Genomic DNA, 20,115 nt, shown 5'->3' on the forward strand with positions numbered 1-20,115 from the left:
AGCGAAAGAACAAATAAAAAAAAATTGCTTTATTAATTAGATAAAAAAAAGATTTTTAAATAGAGGTAAATTTGTTTATTTAAATCATTTTCTCTTATTTTTATTATAATTTTTAAAACATCTAAACAAAAGGAAGAACTAATTACTCCCTTCCCCCTTGCTAATTTAAAAAACATTCAAACAAGATGAAAGATAACCATTTTCCTCTACTCTCCTCCCTAAACCGGCTATAAAAGATTGTCGAATAAGTTGTAGCCTTGTAGGCTGCTGGCAAACGACTTGCAGCACGCTTATCCTTGTACTTAAAGTATGAGAAATTCTCACTTTATTTTACATTGGAAACTAAACAGACGTGTACAATGTTATAAACATTTGCAAAAGTGTATAATGTACGTAAATCTTACATTGTTAGTACACGTAAACCTATAATTTAATTACCCTAAGTATTTGTAAGCCAAGAATTTCACAATACTGACGGGTGGTTGGAGACAGGAGTATATCTCATTAGTTTAAAAGAGAGAACATGAATAACCTCACAAAATGTTTTACAATATTAAAGTACAACTTCAAGAAAATGAAAAGAACAATATTATTGTCTCTCTGGGTTCTGACCTAATCCAAATTATACACAACAACACTTTGTATCACAAGTTATTTCATAGGATCGAGTCCCAGTTCCCTCTATATGTTTATGTCATAACATAAAGAATTATATGAATAAAATGGAAGATAAATAATTAAACAGCAATGAAGAAACTACTATTGCTATGGAAGCAACCTCTAATAGAAAATTACACTGCTTCGAGAGAGTAAAAAGAAAAAGAAAAAGAGTACACACAATACAATAGAACCAATCGTGCTTGGTCTGCTATCCGGGTTGTTGGGCTTGCAGCAAAAAGAATAATACTCTTGGTTTTTTTTTTTTTTTTTCTTCTTGGTTGATGATGAAAGAAATTAAAAATAGAAAGCGATAGTTGAATTAAAGATTTTAATAATAAGGAATTACAGGGGGAGGAGGTGATGCATATGATACTCCTCTAATAGGTGGAAGTGGCGTGTTATCTGGTGGAGGTGATGGTGGTGTTTGGTGAGGAGGTGGGTGTGGTTTTGAATGGGTTGGTGGCGGTGGTGGTGGTGGTGGTTCTGACACTGGAGTGGGACAACCGCCGGTTGGAGGTGGTGGGGGGTTATGCCATATTGGCTCATTTGGTGGAGGTGGAGGGGTTCCATATTGATGCAATGGTGGTGGTGGTGGTGGTGGTGGAGTGTAAGGTTGATGACTTGGTGCTGGGACTTCAGCTTGTGGTGGTGGTGGCGGTGGCGGTGATGTGTAATGGTAGTGTTGAGGGGGTGGCGGTGGTGGTGAAGTGTGACCATAGTTATGACTTGGTGGAGGTGGTGAAGTGTGACCATAGTCATGACTTGGTGGTGGTGGTGGAGTTTGACCGTAGTCATGGCTTGGTGGTGGTGGTGGAGGTGAAGTGTGACCGTAGTCATGACTTGGTGGTGGGGGTGGAGGTGGTGGTGAAGTGTGACCATAATGATGACTTGGTGAAGGGGCTTCAGCTGAATGCTGAGGAGGTGGAGGTGAATGTTTAGGCCCATATGCAACTGGTGGTGGTGGTGAGACAGGTTGATAGGTAGGTGGTTTGACACCAATAGCTGGTGGTTGTGCAGGCACAGTTGGAGGTGATGGTGGTGTCAAAGGTGGATAGGTTGGAGGAAAGACAGGAACAGTTGGTGGGTGTGATGGTACATTTGATGAATGTGGTGGTGGTGGTGGTGGGAGGTATGTCCTTGGTGATTCCCTATGAGTAGGAGGTGGTGGTGATGACTTTTTGGGAGGAGATGGTGTTGGTGAAATGTGTGATGGTGGAGGTGGAGGGTGTGATCTATAGGTAGGTGAAGACTCTGATGTTGGTGGTGGAGGTGTATGAATAGGACTAACACCTGGCCTTGGTGAATGGCCTCCACCGCCACCGCCACCGCCGCCGCCACCGCATTTGAGCTTTCTACAATCAACAGGGCGAGCAGCTTCTGAAGAACATTCTCGTGAAGAACGTTGATCAATCTTGCCAGGAATGCAATTCTTTTTACCATTGGCTATACCTCTTCCTGATATAGCAGCACAAGATGGAGCTTCTCCAGTGAAATAATTGAAAGAATAGGTGAAGTTTTGCAACTTAGGCAACTGGCACACACTCTTTGGTATAACACCCGTGAAGCTGTTGTGAGCTACGTCAAGTTGCTCCAAGCTCTTCATGTTTCCAATACTTGAAGGCAATGAGCCTTGTAAATGATTGAAGCTCACATCAAACACAGTAAGCTTCCTAAGAAGCCCAATCTCTGGAGGCAAACACCCAGTGAGATTGTCATTCAAGAGAATAATCTCATTGAGAGTTTTTTCCATCTTTCCAATACTGCCTGGTATACACCCACCAAGGTTGTTGTTGGCAAAGACCAACACTGAAACTGGTGAGTTACCAAGATTCTCTGGGATGCCAAATCTGAACCTGTTGTCATTGAGAAAGATAGCATCAAGATCCTTGTCAAAGAGTTGGGAAGGGACAGAGCCTTCAAACTCATTGAAACGAAGGTCCAAGTATTTGAGCGTTGGCAAAGACAAGACAACATGTGGAAACTTTCCCACAAAGCGATTGTTACTAATGTCAAGCTCATAGAGGAGTTTCAAGCGGCTGAAAGTCTTGGGTACAACCCCACAAAAACGATTTGAGTTGAGGTGGAAGAGAGCTAGATCTGTGAGGAGGCCAAGCTCAGGAGGTAGATAGCCAGCAATGTCAGCATGGTTGAGGTCAATGCCAGCTACAACTCTGTGTGAATCATTGGTGGGAGACGGAGCACAATACACACCTTTGTAGGAACAAACTTTTGAACCTACCCAGTTGGCTGTGAAGTTTAATGGGTCTGAATAGATGGCTGATTTCCAAGCTTGGAGAGCAATGTAGGCTTGACGGAGACTTGGGTTCTCAAACCTTAAGTTTGGATCTACAGTCACAGCCAAGCCTTGTTCATCATCTTCATCTGCAGCTGAACAGATCTGGCAAAGAAAGGTTGAAGCAAGTAAGAAAAGAAGCAGGAAGGAGGTCAAGGAGCTAGGATGAGACATTGGTGTTGGTGGTGTGGCACAAATGGCAGAAAGTCACATGGACAAAAGCCTTTGTGTCATGAGAGATATGCTGAGAGAGTTTGTTTGGACAGTGTGCCCTGCCCTCCCCACCTCCCCAAGCTTTTCTTTATATAAAAAGCTCAATAGGCCCTTTTTCTATTGCCTTTTTTTTCCTTTACTGGTGTAGAGTTCTTAACTTCACCTTGGTGTATATTACAGTTGTTTGTTGGTCTTTGCAATATGAAATGTGAATCTTATAAACACAAATAAAAAAAATGAAGGAAATGTAATGTGAATAGGATAAGATTTAGGAGGCATAGCAATTGATCCCTATTGTGGATGCATTACAAAATGAATCATGACATGCTGGCACGTCTAAGAGATTTTTGAAAGAGAAAAAAATTAGGTGGGAAGCTTGGACAATTCAATGCCAAAGTGAAAAAGTTAAGGCATAGGCATATTGTAGATGAATGGACTTGTCTTTTGACTCGTGGGTCCGTGTCTTTATCACACTGCAGAGTAATTCTTGATAACAATTTTTGTGCTACAATTTTTACTACATCTCTTCATGAATGATTAATGATTAATTATCGCTTTCAATTGGACCTATAAACTTTTCTTTCACTTTCGCATGAACTGTCGACTATCTGCTAAGTCAGAGTTGTGACAAAATTGTGACACCAAATATTATCGTTCTTTCTATTTTGCATACTGCCAGGCAGCATTCAACTCGGACAGCAGGAGTTGAACTGGATTCATCTACAACAATCGCTTTTCACTTTTGGTAAGCTAATAGGTTCTTTTCACAAAAAGCCAAGACAAAATTTTTTTTGAAGTAACGCGTATATCATGCATAATTGGTCACGGGTTTTTTTTTTGTAATATTCGTTTTTAATTTTTTTTTAATTTTCAATATTTTAGCTATACTTAATAATTATACTTTCATGAGTTTTAAGTACATAAGAGATAGAAAATAAAAATAAAAAGATATGCCGACAAAGTAAATTAAACAAGGTATATAAAATATAAAACCTTAGTATGCCCAAATGTCTTATAATAGTAGCCAAGAATATTTGTGACTCTTCTCTACATGGGGAGAACATCCTCCCATCTACTTGTTATAAGGGTGAATATATATATATATCACATTAAAATTTTGGTCAAATTAAATATTACATCTTTTTAAGTTTGGTAAGTTTTTATTTTGGTCCATATAGTTTCGATTTTCTTTTTCATTTCAATCCTTTTAACTTAAATTTATTTCTAATTTGGTCCTTCCATTTACTCTTCTCAAGTGGGCTGCCGTTAGGTCTTACAAAGCGATGTAGTTTGTTTTTATTTTTTTCAATTTTAAATGAAATTTACTTCAAGTAATTCCTATATATATATATATAACTTATTTTAGAAAAAAAATATAGCAAAAATGAAACCTATCAAGAACCAATCAAGCAACCAAAATTTGTGAACCACCACAAAGCCCACCATAGATAGCTATGGATATGAACCCCAATCAATCAAGTTCATCTAATCAATGCCCACCGAGTCCAATCAGAAAACCCCCATCTTTGCCACTACAATCCTTAAATAAGCCATAAACCCTTGAATCCACTAGTCATGAGTGAATTTGTTTGGCCTTTAAGTCCACCTCGACCACTTCAATGTCAACTTTATTGGTTAAAAGAACTTTGATCCAATATACTATAATTTTGAGATATGACACAACCTGTTGGTGATTCTATATCACTAGCATCACACTGGTAAGGCAAGTTTTACCATATAAAGTTATGTATGTACATTAAAAATCAATGAAATCTCGAGGGACTTAATTAAAAAAAAATCAAAACAACAAGAAAGAAAATAAATATGATAAACTTAGAGGATGCAATTTATAGTTTAGTATAAAAAAAATTATGAGATTGTATCTTATATGGTTTAAGAGATAATATATTTCAAAACTTGACAAAGGGGGAAATTTTTTTGAATGGAACTAATAGGTTTCCTCATGCAAAATGTCCTTTACATCAAATCATGTAGCTAGTGGATTATAACTTTACCAAAAAAAAGTTTATTACTCATGCTCCATGTACACTACTACAAGCAAAAAAACATAGTTCAACAATGTACTTCTTAAATCAGTGTCCACAATTTTAATATATATCATTTAATGAGAAGCTTTGGGTATACAACCGACAATTTTAATATCTCTGAAAATTTTCTACCTTTTTTATTTGATAAACAACAAAATAAAATGATGTGATTTAAAAAGTTAAAATTCTAAAGATAGACAAATCAAGTGGAACCCAAGGAGTGTCACTATCACATTGCTAATAGGATCAAGACTTAAGAATGAAATTATCCACACAATTTGTATATTTTCAACATCATGATAAACATAGAATTGTTAGCAAAAAGAAGATAATATATATATATATATATATATATATATATATATATATATATTGTAGAATTAGAATTCGAATTAGAAGTTAATCATGGGTTCAAAAGAAAGAAGTTAATAATTAAGAAGAAGGTACTGTCGGTAAAGAATAGGTAAGAAATATATATATATTGTAACAGTTGAATAGGACTGTGGGCCTGTGAGATCTGATACAGGGACCTTTTTTTTTTAAAGTTTTAACGTGTAGTAACTTTCTCATCCCATGCAATTAAAATTTTAAACTTTGTACAAATAGAGAAAGAATGTGTTTTTTTAATTTTTTTTAAAAATATTTTATTGCTCTTAATGTTGCCAGAAAGACATGGGTCCCACTTATACTCTGTCAGCACGATCTCCCAAGAGGCCAAAGACCTTTTCAAAATAAGAATCTTTTTTTACAATTTGGAAAAAAGAAAAAAAGAAATTCCAACCCGAAACGCGGAGTGGTACGAACGAATATGATTGTGCTAAATATAAATAATCCAGTACTCCATAATAATAATAATAATTATTATTTATCGTCCTACCTGTTACTATTAACAATTATAGTTGGATGAGGGAGACAAGAGTCACCTATTCTTTGTTTGATCATTCATGAAATGCTCATTCAAAGTGAAGACACAGTAGCAAGCGACCAATCTATATATTATTTCTCTATAGATTTAATGGCTTACTTAAACTCCAATTCACCAAAAGTCATCTTCAACTCCTTTCTTTTCAATGCAGGCTGCATATAGTTTTTGCATTTTTTTTTTTTGTTGAGAAATGTCAAAGTTTTAAGAGTTATTTTTTGAAACATTTTATTGAAAAATGATAAAATAATAAATATCATTGACAGCTTTTAATATTTTCTATGAAAATTATGTCAAAACTTTTCTATTATGATTTATTAATAGTTGTCCTAAGAGCACCTATTAACTTAACTTTTCTTTTTAACTCATTTCTTTCTCTTTTATACTTTTCAGTTATTTATTTATTTATAATTGTCAAGTTGATTTGTGGAAAGATTAATCAAAATAAAAGTTGGCACAAACACCGCGTGTTTAATAAATATGGAAAAGAAATGAGGGCTTAGCTCAAAATTCACGATACATGTTGAGTTTAGAGGTGTATCACACACAAAAAAAAAAAAAAAAGCCTAAAGATGCTGACCAACAGAAATGAAGAAAACTATGAGCAATGCCTTTAGCCTTTATTGACTTGTGTGTGTGTGTGTGTGTATATATATATATATATATATATAGAGTAGAATGGATAATTTAAGGGTTCATGTGGTTAAAAGGATGGAAAAGTGAAAGGATAAAAAATAGAGGGAGGATGGAAAAGTGAGAGAATAGAAAAGTTTTTAATTTTCTCCTGTTTGGTTTAGAGGGTGAAAAAGTAGAGGGATTGAAAACTTTTTAGAGGGCGTTTGGATCCGCGTTCTGCGTCCACGTCTGCGTTTTGGCTTCTGTTTTTTTTTTTTTTTAAAACCCAGCCGCATATATTGACTTTCAGCTATGAACAGTACACAAAATTACTGTTCATGGGTCCTACAAATTTCACTTTTCAGCAATTTTTTCATTAAACATGGGTCCCACAATACTATTCACACATTTAAAAATTATTTTGCTACAGTGTTTTCAGTTTTCAGTTTCAGCAAAATAAGTTCTATCCAAACAGACTCTTGGTTTGGTTGAAAATAAAGTTTGTATAAATTTACCATCATGTCCCTTTTAAATAAAACAAAAAGTAATACATCATACTTTTTTTTAAAAATTGTGTATAGATGAAATAGACATTTTAAAAAATAGCATAAGAAATCATCCAAAAGTGTTTTCTTAAGAAAAAAATTAAGAGAAAAAAAGAACAAAGCTGAAAATGTTAAAATATTTTTCCCATGTTAAAAAAAAAAAAAGAACCACAAAAGTGGGGCAATTTTGTTAAAAAAAATTTCTCACTTTTCACTTCAATTTTCTCCCCAATTTGGAGAGATTGTATTTTGAAGTAGAGAGAAAACTTGTGAGCCCTGCCACTTTTCTCTCCCCTTCTCCCTCTCAACCAAATAGTAGAAAATATCATATTTTTCATCCTACTTATTTTCACCCAACCAAACACACACTAAGAGAGAGAGAGAGAGAGAGAGAGAACTATTTTGCTTCCTCATATGCAAAAAATCCTATAACTCATGAAACTTTGAATGAAAGAAAGTACGGTGGTTGAGATAGCAATAAATGTTGTTGCTAATGCAACACTTTAAATGGGGCTTTGCTAAAAGTTTGGGACATCCCTAGGATCCGATTTTATTTATGGATCGAATTAATGTGTTGCTAAACGAGAGGTAACAGTAAGCATTGGATCTGTTTTTGATTGGGCAATGAGGTGGGCTGATTTAGTCACAATTGAGAAAATTCGTTGATTAAACCTTATTCACTAAGCTCTCTAAGCTAAATCAACACTTAGGAAATCTTGCTAAATGTGACATTGAACTGTGCATGCAATGATTGATATTTGCGTGACAATGGCCCACACATGATTTCTCTTATGGGTCCTCAGGTTTTGCCAATGACTCCAACTCACTAGGCAAAAATTATGCTTTGGGTCTATCAAAAATCCAAGATAGGGACAATCTTACCCCCCAAATCACAATCTCCTAAATCTTTATTTAAATTACGTGGCTTCAACCACAGAAGAATAAAAAAAAGTCACTCCATATTTGGTACAGGCCCAAAGAGAGTCGGGCTTTGCTTGCATTGAGCTTGTAGGATTTAAAAAAAAAAAAAAAAAAAAAGCCATTGACAATAATTTATTTATTTATAATTTACAGATTTATGCAACATTTTCTCATTATTCATACAATAAAAATCTCTCAAAAATTTATAAACTAACTATGACAGAAATATTAAAAATAACAAACAAGTAGAATATAAGATATTAGGGAACTTACTGTGGTCACCCCTCCACCAACCATAACTCGCCACGTGGGCAAGTTGTGGTCAATATTATGGTGATTTGTGTGGTCCTAGCATAATTCTTTTTCTTGAAATTTATTCATTTCTCGTATTGAGGAGCGGTAACAAACAAAACATGTTACTCCGGGAATCGATGGGTTTTAAACTTTAAAAGAGAGAGAGAGAGAGAGAGAGAGTCCACTTACGTTAAGTCTTTGTTCACTTACATAAAAAGTTATGTACCTGTTTGACATTGTTTAAAGTAAACTTTAAAGGTAGGACTTTGATTATAGAGCTTTTGCAACATTGACTAAAAAGTTCTTCAATATTTTGAGTGTTTGACAATTACAATGAATGGTGCTAAATTCTGGGTTTGTAAAGCAAGAATAGTGAGCAGTAAGGCTTTTTCTATAATAGCTAAGTAAAACCGAATGAAATCATGTTAATTGGAAACACAAACTGAAAAGCTCAAACAAAAAACGATCCCCGGTATCATCAATTTGCTACTTGATACAAATGTATAACTCTTCTTGGGCAAGCCAGGAGACAGATCAGATCCAGTCTTTTTGCTACTCCATTATTGCTAAAAGATGCTTATTCATCTTGCAAGTGATGTCAATAATTTCTGTGTGCTTCTTCAGCTCTTTTTTTTTTTTTTTTTTTGGTTTGATAAAATAAACAACTCAAACCTTATACATCTAATCCCAGAAGCATTCTTACCAAACAAATCCATCTGGAGGTGCTTCTTCTGGAATCTGGGGGAAAAGATATGCAAACAAAATCAGTAGTCTATTACCCTACCAAAAAATCTTCAAATCAAGGCTTTGAACTGCAAAACTATCAATTCAACATTACCTTTACAGGTAGCAAAAACAGTTTTTGTAATTACTTTGCATATTGAATTCTTAGCTATTACGATATATACATTGTGTGAAGCATTGTTGTTTATTGTTATAATTGTCAAAACCAAATTCTCAAATGCATTGCTGCACATGAAGAATAAGATCATCCATCAATTCCTAACATTTCCAAACCATTATGTAATTGCAAGTCATGCTTACAGTATACAACAAAAATTGAAGCCTTTTTTTTACCTCTCCGGGATTCCATTTCTCTTTTAACCAAATACTTGACTCCCCAGAAGCATTCTCCATTTGCAAGTTATTTCTGCAGAATTCAAAAGTGAATCCAAAAAAAATATGAGCAAACGGCATTTTTTAAACTTGAAGATGACAAATTATTAACTTTCAAGTTTCATTGTTTTTTGGTGAACCTCTGTTTGTTGTTTGTGATGGTTCAGTAAATGATGAAACATTATTATATTTGGTTTTACTTGTAAAAAAAAATGGTATGAACTTCTAGTCCAGCTGCAAATTCTATAGAGAGACACAATTAAATAAGACAGATTTTATTTAAGTTATAGATGCCAAAAGACCATGATAAATGTTACAAAACTTTGATCCCCCTTCCCCCCCTCTCTTGACGGACAAAGATTGGCTCCAAACCTATTTGAAGCTATCATTTCCAACCTAATACGTAATGATTTATAAAACTATTTGTGTGTATTATTTAAACAAGTCACATGACTTATTAAAAAAAATCTTGTGACTAAAAACTACACATCGAGCAAGATAGCTCCAAACATATTTGAAGCCAAACTTTTGCCTTTTTTGATAAGGTAATTTTGATGGCAAATGTGGCCTTACATGAAGCAACAGTCAAAAATAGTTTGAAGGCGGTCAAGGTATGTTGTTTGGACTCAAGCCCATTTTGACTAAAATCATAATAATAAAATAGAGGCCAAAGAAGTAATATTTGATATTTTCAAATCAGTCAGCTAATCTAACAGAAATAATTCAGAAAGGAAAACCAAAAAATACCTGACTAATCCTAGTTACTTAACACAAATAAGTGAAATTTGATAATTGGAATGGAACTCGGAATTTTTTATTTAATTAGACTTCTTTCAATTGGCTTACAATATATAAGTAGTTTTTTTTGGGTTAAGTAATAACAAACAAAAGTAATTTTTCCACAAACTTACCCCAATTGAACATTTGTGATTGCTGGTCCACCTGTATTAAAGTTGGGCCCATTTGTAAGGATGGGTGAGTTGTTACTAGTTGAAATGGATATTTGTGCAGGTGCTGCCGGAGGGAAAAATGAGTTACTTCCACCAATTATGTTACCACCATTGCTGAAGCCTGCTGTGTTGGATGTAATGGAACTTCCAGGTGTCTGGGTAGGATTTTGGAAGCTAAATGCACCTACCAAATGACATCATCAGAAACAACACAAAAACACCTAAACGAGTAATGGAGGAAAGAAAACCTTCAATAATTGTACCTTCACTTTTATATGGAAAATTGTTTGTCCCAAATGCACTTGATGTCTGACTGGAATTTGGGAAGGCATTTGGTTGTGCAAAAGCATTGTTAGATGGCGTAGAGGGCCTGAGAAAATTTGCTTAAGAGATTTTTAAGAGCCCAACGACAATGAAAGAAACAGTAAATCCAGAAATCTTGTGACCCTTCAGTAATATTAGTAATAAAAGTTGTTTTATAATCAACAAAAAACTATGATATTTGAGGTAACTAAGTAAAGATTTTGATAAGTGATTCTTACATTATTCCAAGACCCCCAATTTGCGAAGCACCTAGTTGACTAAAACTTGTGACCAATGGAGGGGCACTATTTTGAGCAGTTCCTGGGAATGCATTTGGTCTGGCCCCAGAAAATGGGCTTTGGCTGGCAAGAGTAGAGTTTGGTGGAACTGCATTTGGCTTACGAAGGAAATTATCAAACTCAACTATCTTGGAATTGACTAAATTCCTCTCTCTCTCAACCTGTAGAGAAGTGTTTAATCATTTGTTCAGCAAAGATAGCAATGCTTCCAGTTGTTAATTTATCAATATGTACAACATAAAACTTTCAGACTTAAAAAAAAAAAAAAAAAAATCATTTATTTATTTATTTTTTATTTATAAAAAGAGAGAATTTAACAAACATAAGAAAGCAAGGAATTTTCACATGGAGCACAATTACAGTACCCATTATCAAAACCAATCTTCTTTTGCAAAATTGCACCATGTAAATAAACTCCCTCCCATACATTTGGGGAGAACAACATTCGAGGAGGAGAATTATTTGCCTCAGAACGCTTGTATGCTCTCCCAAAATTGCACTTGTTTAGTGCTTTGAGCTTTTCTTAAATGGCACAAAGTTCAAAATGAGAATATTTAGGAAAGTAGGACATGTTCGCACTTTTACTTTAATTTCACTACTCATTGATTTTCCTCTGAATAGGAAAAAGCAGGTCGGGGGGAGGGGAGAGGGGAGAGGGGGGACTTGTGAGTGCATAAAATGTCCTATCCTTAATTTGCGTACTCTCAAATCAAGAACTATAGTTTTGGGATCAAAATTGACAAAGGGGAGACCCTTGATTTAGGAAAACCCATCAATAAGAGGTACAGTCGAGATATTCTCAAGTAATTTGCCGAGTCTAACTGCAGACATTTTAAAGTTTTTGTTTGTGTTAACATCAAATATGATAGTGCAAATCTCAATAGAACTACAACTAACCTCAATATCAGTACTTACGTATTTGCCCTCAAAACTATTTTTCAGTCTAAGACGGTTAGTCACTACACTAGTCAAAGATTTATAAGGCTTAAATTTGCATCTCTGTAGGATGTTAACAAAGAAAAAACACGGCAATGTCCTTCATTTTTTGAACTTCACAAAAATAAAAGACTAAAGATATCTTAGTAAACTTGACAGTATAATTAAAAGCAAAAAAGCCGAACTAATATATTCCCAACTTCCCAGGTTTCAGTAACTTAACAAACTCAGCATATCCCCATCACTTAATATTAAGTAAAAGTTATAGCGCAATTAAAAGAAGCATGCACAGGTTTCAGTAACTTCCCAGGTCTTACTGATTATTCTTCTCTCTCTGAGTTTATGTTTTCTCTTAGAATAGTTTCCTGATTTCCCTCTTTTCTGCAGTTTGTTTTATTTTTTCTTGTTTATCATCATGAACAACTTGTACTCTTCCTTTTTTTTTTTTTTCATTAATAATAGTTCTCTGATTACCTATAAAATAAAAAAAAAAAAAAAAAAAGCATGCACGCGGTGAATTTTCATTGATTCAACAAATATAAAAGTTAACATTCTGAGATTTTGTTTTTTTGTTTTTGTTTTTGTTTTTTTTTTTGATAGGTCATTATGAGAATGTTTATAAGCATGCGATTGCAGAAGAGCCAACTCAAATATGGTATGTCAGGTTTCTCACTATTGACTGCAAGCTCACTCCACGCCTATTATCATCGTATGCTGCTGCCCGCAACTCTTCATAACTAATATCACCAACAATTTCACTAGGCAAACTGCAAACAGAAGAATTCAAAATCAGTCGATTTTCACCCTCATCAAGAAAGGATACTGGAGTTGTTAGAAGTTCAATATAATATGTAATTTTTTTCTGACTTTCTTTTTTTTTTTTTTTTTTCATTTTTTATATATATAAATAAGTCATTCTATGAGAAATTTATGACCATTAATTTCTATTTTTATTTTTCCTTGAGATATTGTATTAGTACAAAAATTAAATAGTGAGAAAATCTAGAATCATCTATACCACCACTGACTGCTTTCTTGGAATGTACGGGGGCTCAACAATCCCCAAAAGAGAGAGGTTTGTAAGAATCCTCTCAAAGAGTGGAAGTGTGATATTGTTTGTTTCCAGGAAACTAAAGTGTCTTCTATTGACACTGTTTTTGTTCGGAGTTTATGGGGTAGTCCTTTAATCAATTGGGCTGTTTTGGATGCTGTCTAGACTTCAGGAGGGGTCTTGCTGATTTGGGATAAGAAGGTATAGAAAAAATGGATGTAATGGTTGGGCAGTTTTCTGTCAATGTCTCAGTTAGAGGGGTGGTGATGATTTTGTTTGGGCTTGTACATGTGTGTATGGCCCCAATGATGATGGATTACGATTTGTTTTGTGGGAGGAGTTATCAAGGGTGCGTGCTACGTGGCCTATGGCATGGTGTTTAGTAGGAGATTCCAACATTATTAGGTACCCAAGTGAGAGGCTTGGCTACGAGTCTTTTCGCCCGGCTATGTTTGCATTCTTGGATTTTATAGAGTAATTCTTTAGTTGATATACTATTAAAGGGGGCTTTTTTCACCTGGTTCAGAGATTCTGGTATATCATCTATGTCACGAATTGACAAGGCATTGGTTTCTCTAGATTGGGAGGAACATTTTGAGAATGTATCCCAAAGGATGCTTCCTTGTTTTATTTTAGATCGCTGACCACTTTTGCTGGAAGCTGGTGGTGTTCGACAAGGTCGTAGTGCCTTTAAATTTGAAAATATGTGATTGAAAGCTGAGGGTTTTGTTGATAGAGTTCAACAATGGTGAAATGGGTACTGTTTTGCGGGCTCTCCAAGTTTTATTTTTGCACAAAAATTAAAGGCTCTGAAAGTAGATTTAAAAAAGTGGAACAGGGAGGAGTTTGGTGATTTGGCTTTTAGAAAGAAGAATTTGCTAACTAAACTTATGGGTTTAGATGTTAAAGAGGAGTCGGTGGGTCTATCGAATGAGGAATATAATCGTCGTATTCAAATCAAAGGTGACATAGAACATTTGGCTTCTCTAGAGGAGACTTTCTGGAGATAAAAGTTTTGTGCCTTGTATGTGAAGGAGGGAGACAATAATATTCGCTTTTTTCATAGATTAGCAAACTCCCATAGGAATGCTAATCAAATTAAGAGGATCGAGGTGGATGGTGTTCTTTATGAGGATGAGACTGATGTGCGCTCTCAATTAGTTCACTTCTATTAGGGATTGTATCAGGAAACTGAGGTGGGGCGCCCTAATATGGATGGATTAGATTTGGCTTACATTGAAGAGGATGTCTTTAGAGAGGGAGTTTACAAAGGAGGAAGTCATCCAGGTCCTGAGGGAGATGGAGGGTGATAAAGCCCCTAGTCCTGATCGTTTCACCATGGCTTTTTTTCACAAATGTTGGAGTGTTGTGGAAAAGGATGTAATGGATTTTTTTGATTACTTTCATCGGCACTTTGTGTTTGAACGGTCTATAAATGCTTCTTTTCTCACTTTAATCCCTAAGAAGTGTAATGCCGTTAACATTAAAGATTTTTGCCTATCAGTTTGGTGGGTAGTGTGTACAAGCTGCTGTCCAAGGTGTTGGCTAACAGACTGAGGGTGGTTTTGGATAATCTCATCTCTGAGTCTCAAAATTCCTTTGTTGGCGAAAGGCAAATTTTGGATTCAGTACTCATTGTAAATGAATGCCTGGATAGTAGGTTGAAGAGCCACTTACCAAGTGTGGTTTGCAAGCTTGATATTGAAAAAGCATATGACCATGTGAGCTGGAATGCCTTATTTTATCTGTTGGGCCGGATGGGTTTTAGGGTGAAATGGAGGGGGTGGATTAAGGCTTGTGTCACTTCTGTCTGTTTTTCAGTCCTGGTAAATGGATCTCCTGAAGGTTTTTTTGAAAGCTTTCGTGGTTTGAGACAAGGTGATCCATTATCCCCACTCTTGCTTTCGTGGTTTGAGACAAGGTGATCCATTATCCCCACTCTTGCTTCTTTTGATAATGGAGGTTTTAAGTAGAATTTTGAGGAAGGTAGAGGAGAGCAATCTTATTCGAAGTTTTCATGTGGGAGCAGTGAATTCTGTCGGTGTGCGTATTTCTCATTTGTTGTTTGCTAATGATACTATCTTATTTTGTGATGCTTCTAGGGAACAACTGATGTCCATAAGGTTGGCTTTGTCTTGTTTCCAAGCTTTCACAGGGTTGAAGGTTAATGCTGGAAAAAGTGAGATTGTCCTTGTTGGGGAGGTGAATAATTTAGAAGTTCTGGCCAATATTCTTCATTGTAGAGTGGGCAGTTTGCCTATGAAATATTTTGGGATGCCTTTGGGAACTTAGTTTAAGACAGCTTCAATTTGGAATCCTATTTTGGAGAAAATGGAGAAGAAATTATCAGGGTGGAAGCATATCTATTTATCTAAGGGGGGTAGGCTCACGTTATTGAAAAATACTCTCTCAAGTCTCCCAACATATTTTTTTTTATCTCTTTTTACTATTCCTAAAGTTGTGGCTGCTAAATTGGAAAGTATTCAAAGGAATTTTCTTTGGGGCTCTTTTGAGGGAAGTTTCAAGTATCCTTTGGTGGCTTGGGAAAATGTGTGTTTACCCATTGAGTTGGGTGGTTTGGGGATAAGAAGTGTGGTGTCTTTTAATCAAGCTTTATTAGGAAAATGGTTATGGAGGTATGGTCATGGAGTTACCCACCTTTAGCGGAGGGTTATCTCCACAAAATATGTTAAGAGTCAAGGGGGGTGGAGTGCTAAAGTATGCAAGAGAGCTCATGGTTGTGGTCTTTGGCAAATCATTCATGAAAAGTGGGAAAGCTTTTCTAAGCATTTGTCTTTTGTAGTGGGTGAAGGTACTCGTATCCGGTTCTGGCATGATAGGTGAATTGGTGATAATACCCTAAAATTTCTCTATCCTAACCTCAACTTGTGTTCAGCTAACAAGAATGCTTGTATTTCTAAGGTGTTGTGGCTTCCCCAAGGGGGTACTATTAGAGTTTGGGATTTAAGGTTTTATAGAGAATTTGAAGACTGGGAGCAAGCTGCATCTTATTCTCTCCTTGAGTTTATCCAATCTCATATTCCTTGGGGTGAAAGGAGTGATACTCTTCGTTGGAGGCTCAAAGGAGATGGTAAGTTTAACACCTGGTCTTTCTACCATGCGATTCAGGGAACTCAGGATTCTTTGTTTCCTTGGAAGGGTATGTGGAAACCAAAGATTCCTAAGTGAATGACTTTCTTTTTGTGGATAGCTGCTCATGGTCGGATTCTTACTTTGGATAATCTCATGATTAGGGGCCACTCCTTGGCAAATCGGTGTCGTATGTGTCGTTGTGATGGGGAGTCAATGGACCACTTTCTTCTTCATTGTCCTGTTACATATACCTTATGGACTTTTATACTTCAGACTTTCAGTATTCATTGGGTTATGCCAGGAACAGTGGCAGGATTGTTATTTTGTTGGCATCAGTGGCTTGGGAATAATACTTCAAATATTTGGAATTTGATTCGAGATTGCTTGATGTGGATTGTTTGGTTGGAACGAAATCACCATTCCTTTGAGGACACTGAGATGACTTTGGAAGAGTTAAAGGTTTTATGTTAGCGTAGTCTGTTTGAGTGGTCTCGTTGTTGGGATTTTACTAATTGTTCCTCTCTCTCTGAGTTTATATTTTCTCTTAGATTAGTTTCCTAATGTCCTACTTCTCTGTTGTTTGATTTATCATTTTCTTGTTGTTCATCATCATGAACAATTTGTATTTTTATTTTCTATTTTCATTAATAATATTTCTTTCCTATAAAAAAAAAATGATGACAACAAATACTTCCGCTTCTCAAAAATGCACTGCTTTTTTCCAATTTCTTTCTACTTTAATATGTGACCCCAATAATGCCCACAAAATCGTAAAATTATAAAATAATGGTGACACTGCCAAAAAATCCGTTCTTTTACACTTTCAAAGAAAAAAAATTCATGAAGATGACGACAGTAAACTCCATTCTTTCACATTTCAAAAAGGAAACTTATTGTGTCAATCAGCTTATTCTTTCACCAAACAAAGATTAAAGCATTCAAATAAACTGATAAAGAGCTGTCTACAGCCAAGTAGGATCACTTTTCTGCCATCTTATTTGCTCCATTTTGGATTTCTCGGTGAAAAAGATCTATAAGCTTCCAATGAATTTAAAGGCAGCACACTTGACCCAGCAAGCCACCCGCCAAGGGTTACTGGTTTTACCACAAATCACATCCACCAACTCTTTTACAACATTTCTTAAAAAATTGTATTGTGAGTGCAAAGTGTGAAAAAAGCCATTAAAGAAATGTTACAGTTCAGCACTCTAATTAGTTCCCAGTTCCCATAACCCAAAATTATTAAGAAACTGATAGTAGTTCTTCAAAATTCCTGAGAATATCCACATAAAATTCATATAGGACTTCCTCTTTCAAAAACTCATTAACAATGGTTCCATATTAAATTCAAATAACAAATAATTGATGGCAGCAATGGTTGGGAGACATACTTTCTGGAATGACCATAGCATGTGAGCTTCCAAAGTGGTCTTTCATTATTAAAATCTTCAGCAATTTGGCGCTTGCAAGTCTCAGGGTCTGTGCACCTACAAGCGCATCAATTCAAATAAGGTTAGGTAATGTGTAAGTCATCAAGAAGAGTATACTGCAAACATATCCTGGCAGTGGAACCAACTTATCAAAAGAAAAAAGTATACTGCAAAGCTATAAACTGCAAACAGAGAGAAGCATCACTCATAGACAAGACTTACTTATGATTTGCAGATTGAGGTGGATTATCAGATTGCCGCAATGCACCACTGGGAGTTGTGGAGGTGGAACGAGTCCACGTGTTTTGAAATGGCTGATACACAAGTAAAATTTTATCAACAAGAATAAAATGACAAAAAAATTTATCAATAACAAATGATAAAAGAACCATAATGCTGTTTTAAACCACACTTTTTTTAAACTCCACTTTTTCCTAGGTACCATCTTTTTATCAACTCTGTTTTCAAAAAGCTGAAAAGTAAGCTATACCATACCAAACAGGCACTAAGTCATTAAATTTGATAAGAAAATAATGTCAATCCTACAATAAGTAAAATTCTTAAAAACTTAGATGTCCAAGTTACAACATAGAAGAACCTTTTTTTTTTAATGCATAGTTTGAGATATAAGAAGAGAAAGAACCTTGGGTTGGTTCTGTTTGGATGCAAAATCTGTGCCCCCTCTTGACTGAGAAGTGTTCTGGACACCAAAACCAAAAGGGTTCGAGTTTTGTTGTTGATTTGAACCAAAGACAACAGATTTTGGTTGTTGTTGATGTTGTTGTTGTTGAGTCCCATGAATATATCTACACGACTCGCCAAACCGACAGCTGAAAGAGAATTTTGAAAAATCGAATGAGGCAAGTAACACAAGAAGCAAAATCTACACACATCAAGTGGAGAATTGATGCCATGTAATAGAAAAATGCAAAACTAATTGCATAATAAAATAACCCCCCCCCCCCACACCCTCTAGACACAAAGTGATCTTGAGCTTCGGGCTTCACAACTACCCATTGTATTGTATGGTTTATAGAGTCGTCATCATTTTGTATATAATTCTTTTCAATAATCAAATTATTCTTCCTCATCAAAAAAAAAAAAAAAAGTGGGGCCTTCTACCAAAAACACAAGAAGTTGCAGGTTCGAGTTCAGACTCTGCAAAACAAATTGTGGTTAAGACTGCCTACCATGAACTCTCTTAGACCTTGTATTATAATTCCGATTAAGATTAATAATTGTCATAAGTGTTAAATTACCAATTTCCCTCAAAAGCTTAAGCTACTGAGATATGATAAATTTAATTATTTAACCACGTCCTTCTAACACTCCCAAACTACATTTTAATATACGTGAATTTAAATGGGTGTTAGAGTGAAAGAGACAAAGGATCGAACTCGCTCCCAATATACCATGTTTAATTACCGATTCTCTCAAAAACTTCAACAATTGAAATACAGTAAATTTAATCATTTAACCCTGATCTTCTAACAATAAGTAGTGATACAAATTGAAAGGGTAAGAACTAAAAATTGTTGTAATGTTAATATTGGTGAAAGAAAGAAACAAGTAAAGAAAATCTGAAGAAACCCAAATGACTGTAAAGAAGAAGAAAGAGAAAAATTCATTGATTGATGTATATAATTTATAGAGAATAGAAAGCGAGCAATAAAAGTAAGTATGAAATTGAATATGCGATGGTTAAAGAAAAGTAAAGAAAACCCAAAGAAGAAGAAGAAGAAGACTTACCTGCCACGCTGAAAGTTTCTGCAGATTTCTTTCTTATGCTGCATCTTCTATTCTTCTATGTATTGTTGTGGAGAGACAGACAACACGAGAGAGAGAGAGAGAGAGAGAGAGAGAGTTAAAAGTGGGAGTGAGTGAGGGTACTAAGTAATCTAGAGGGAATTCGAATTCGTTAACATGTACGCAGTGTTTCTAATTTCTAATTACACCTAATTAGTAAAATTAATCAAAATAATTTTATGGATTTTTTTTTTTTTTTGGCTATAAAATAAGGGGTTATTGCCCTGTTAGAAAAAAAGAGAGGTGCTACCATTTTTTGTAGAGAGAAAATAAAAAAATAAAAAAAAGTTGGAGGATTTTTTTTTTTTCACAAGAATTGAAGGATTTGTATGAATTTTATTAAAGCAAATAATTTGTTTTAGATAGTTTCAACCCATGATGTCTGTTTCTAATAAAAGTTTTTTATCATCAGACTAAAACATCAATTAGTTTTTGGTGTAAATAGAGATTAGACTAAAAATCTCTTATTCAAACATTAGAAATTTTACCAATTAAATTAACTGGAACTCACAAGCAAACCAATTTGAGATCACGAGATTTATGTGATTTTTCATTCCATAAGAGCTAAAGAAAGTTATTTCTAAGAGTTTATTTTATGGATATAAAAAACTTAGAAAATT

At 35.1% G+C, this 20,115-nt stretch overlaps 2 protein-coding genes and 1 non-coding gene across 3 annotated transcripts; 1 reads left to right on the plus strand and 2 right to left on the minus strand.

Annotated features, from left to right (window-relative positions):
• Positions 1 to 737: 737 nt before the first annotated feature.
• LOC142643484 (leucine-rich repeat extensin-like protein 7) lies at positions 738 to 3,470 on the minus strand. The gene has a single exon (XM_075818138.1). It carries the CDS (start codon positions 3,125 to 3,127, stop codon positions 989 to 991), a length of 2,139 nt encoding a protein of 712 aa, XP_075674253.1. The 5' UTR covers positions 3,128 to 3,470; the 3' UTR covers positions 738 to 988.
• Positions 3,471 to 8,776: 5,306 nt separating this feature from the next.
• Positions 8,777 to 19,618, minus strand: LOC142642532 (zinc finger CCCH domain-containing protein 16). Its single transcript, XM_075816913.1, has 10 exons — positions 19,439 to 19,618; positions 18,333 to 18,519; positions 17,912 to 18,003; positions 17,651 to 17,746; positions 12,789 to 12,882; positions 11,120 to 11,340; positions 10,841 to 10,947; positions 10,539 to 10,761; positions 9,589 to 9,661; positions 8,777 to 9,249 (listed from the first exon to the last, which is right to left on the minus strand). The coding sequence occupies exons 1-10, from the start codon at positions 19,480 to 19,482 to the stop codon at positions 9,211 to 9,213; spliced, it is 1,176 nt and encodes a 391-aa protein (XP_075673028.1). The 5' UTR covers positions 19,483 to 19,618; the 3' UTR covers positions 8,777 to 9,210.
• On the plus strand, positions 9,727 to 9,811 carry LOC142605436 (small nucleolar RNA snoR74). Its single transcript, XR_012839057.1, has one exon. It is a non-coding gene; the product is annotated as a small nucleolar RNA snoR74 (small nucleolar RNA).
• Positions 19,619 to 20,115: the final 497 nt, after the last annotated feature.

Source organism: Castanea sativa, chromosome 7, assembly GCF_040712315.1.
Source record: "Castanea sativa cultivar Marrone di Chiusa Pesio chromosome 7, ASM4071231v1".
NCBI lineage: Eukaryota > Viridiplantae > Streptophyta > Magnoliopsida > Fagales > Fagaceae > Castanea > Castanea sativa.

Bases quoted from the DNA above. Each gene is read 5' to 3' on its own strand.
- LOC142642532 (XM_075816913.1), bottom strand. From the start codon at position 19,482: ATGCAGCATAAGAAAGAAATCTGCAGAAACTTTCAGCGTGGCAG. The intron at 18,520-19,438 runs GTAAGTCTTCTT...ATTCTCTTTCAG, and splicing joins AGAAACTTTCAGCGTGGCAG to CTGTCGGTTTGGCGAGTCGT. The intron at 9,250-9,588 runs GTAAAAAAAAGG...CTTTTCCCCCAG, and splicing joins AGAAATGGAATCCCGGAGAG to ATTCCAGAAGAAGCACCTCC.
- LOC142643484 (XM_075818138.1), bottom strand. From the start codon at position 3,127: ATGTCTCATCCTAGCTCCTTGACCTCCTTCCTGCTTCTTTTCTTACTT.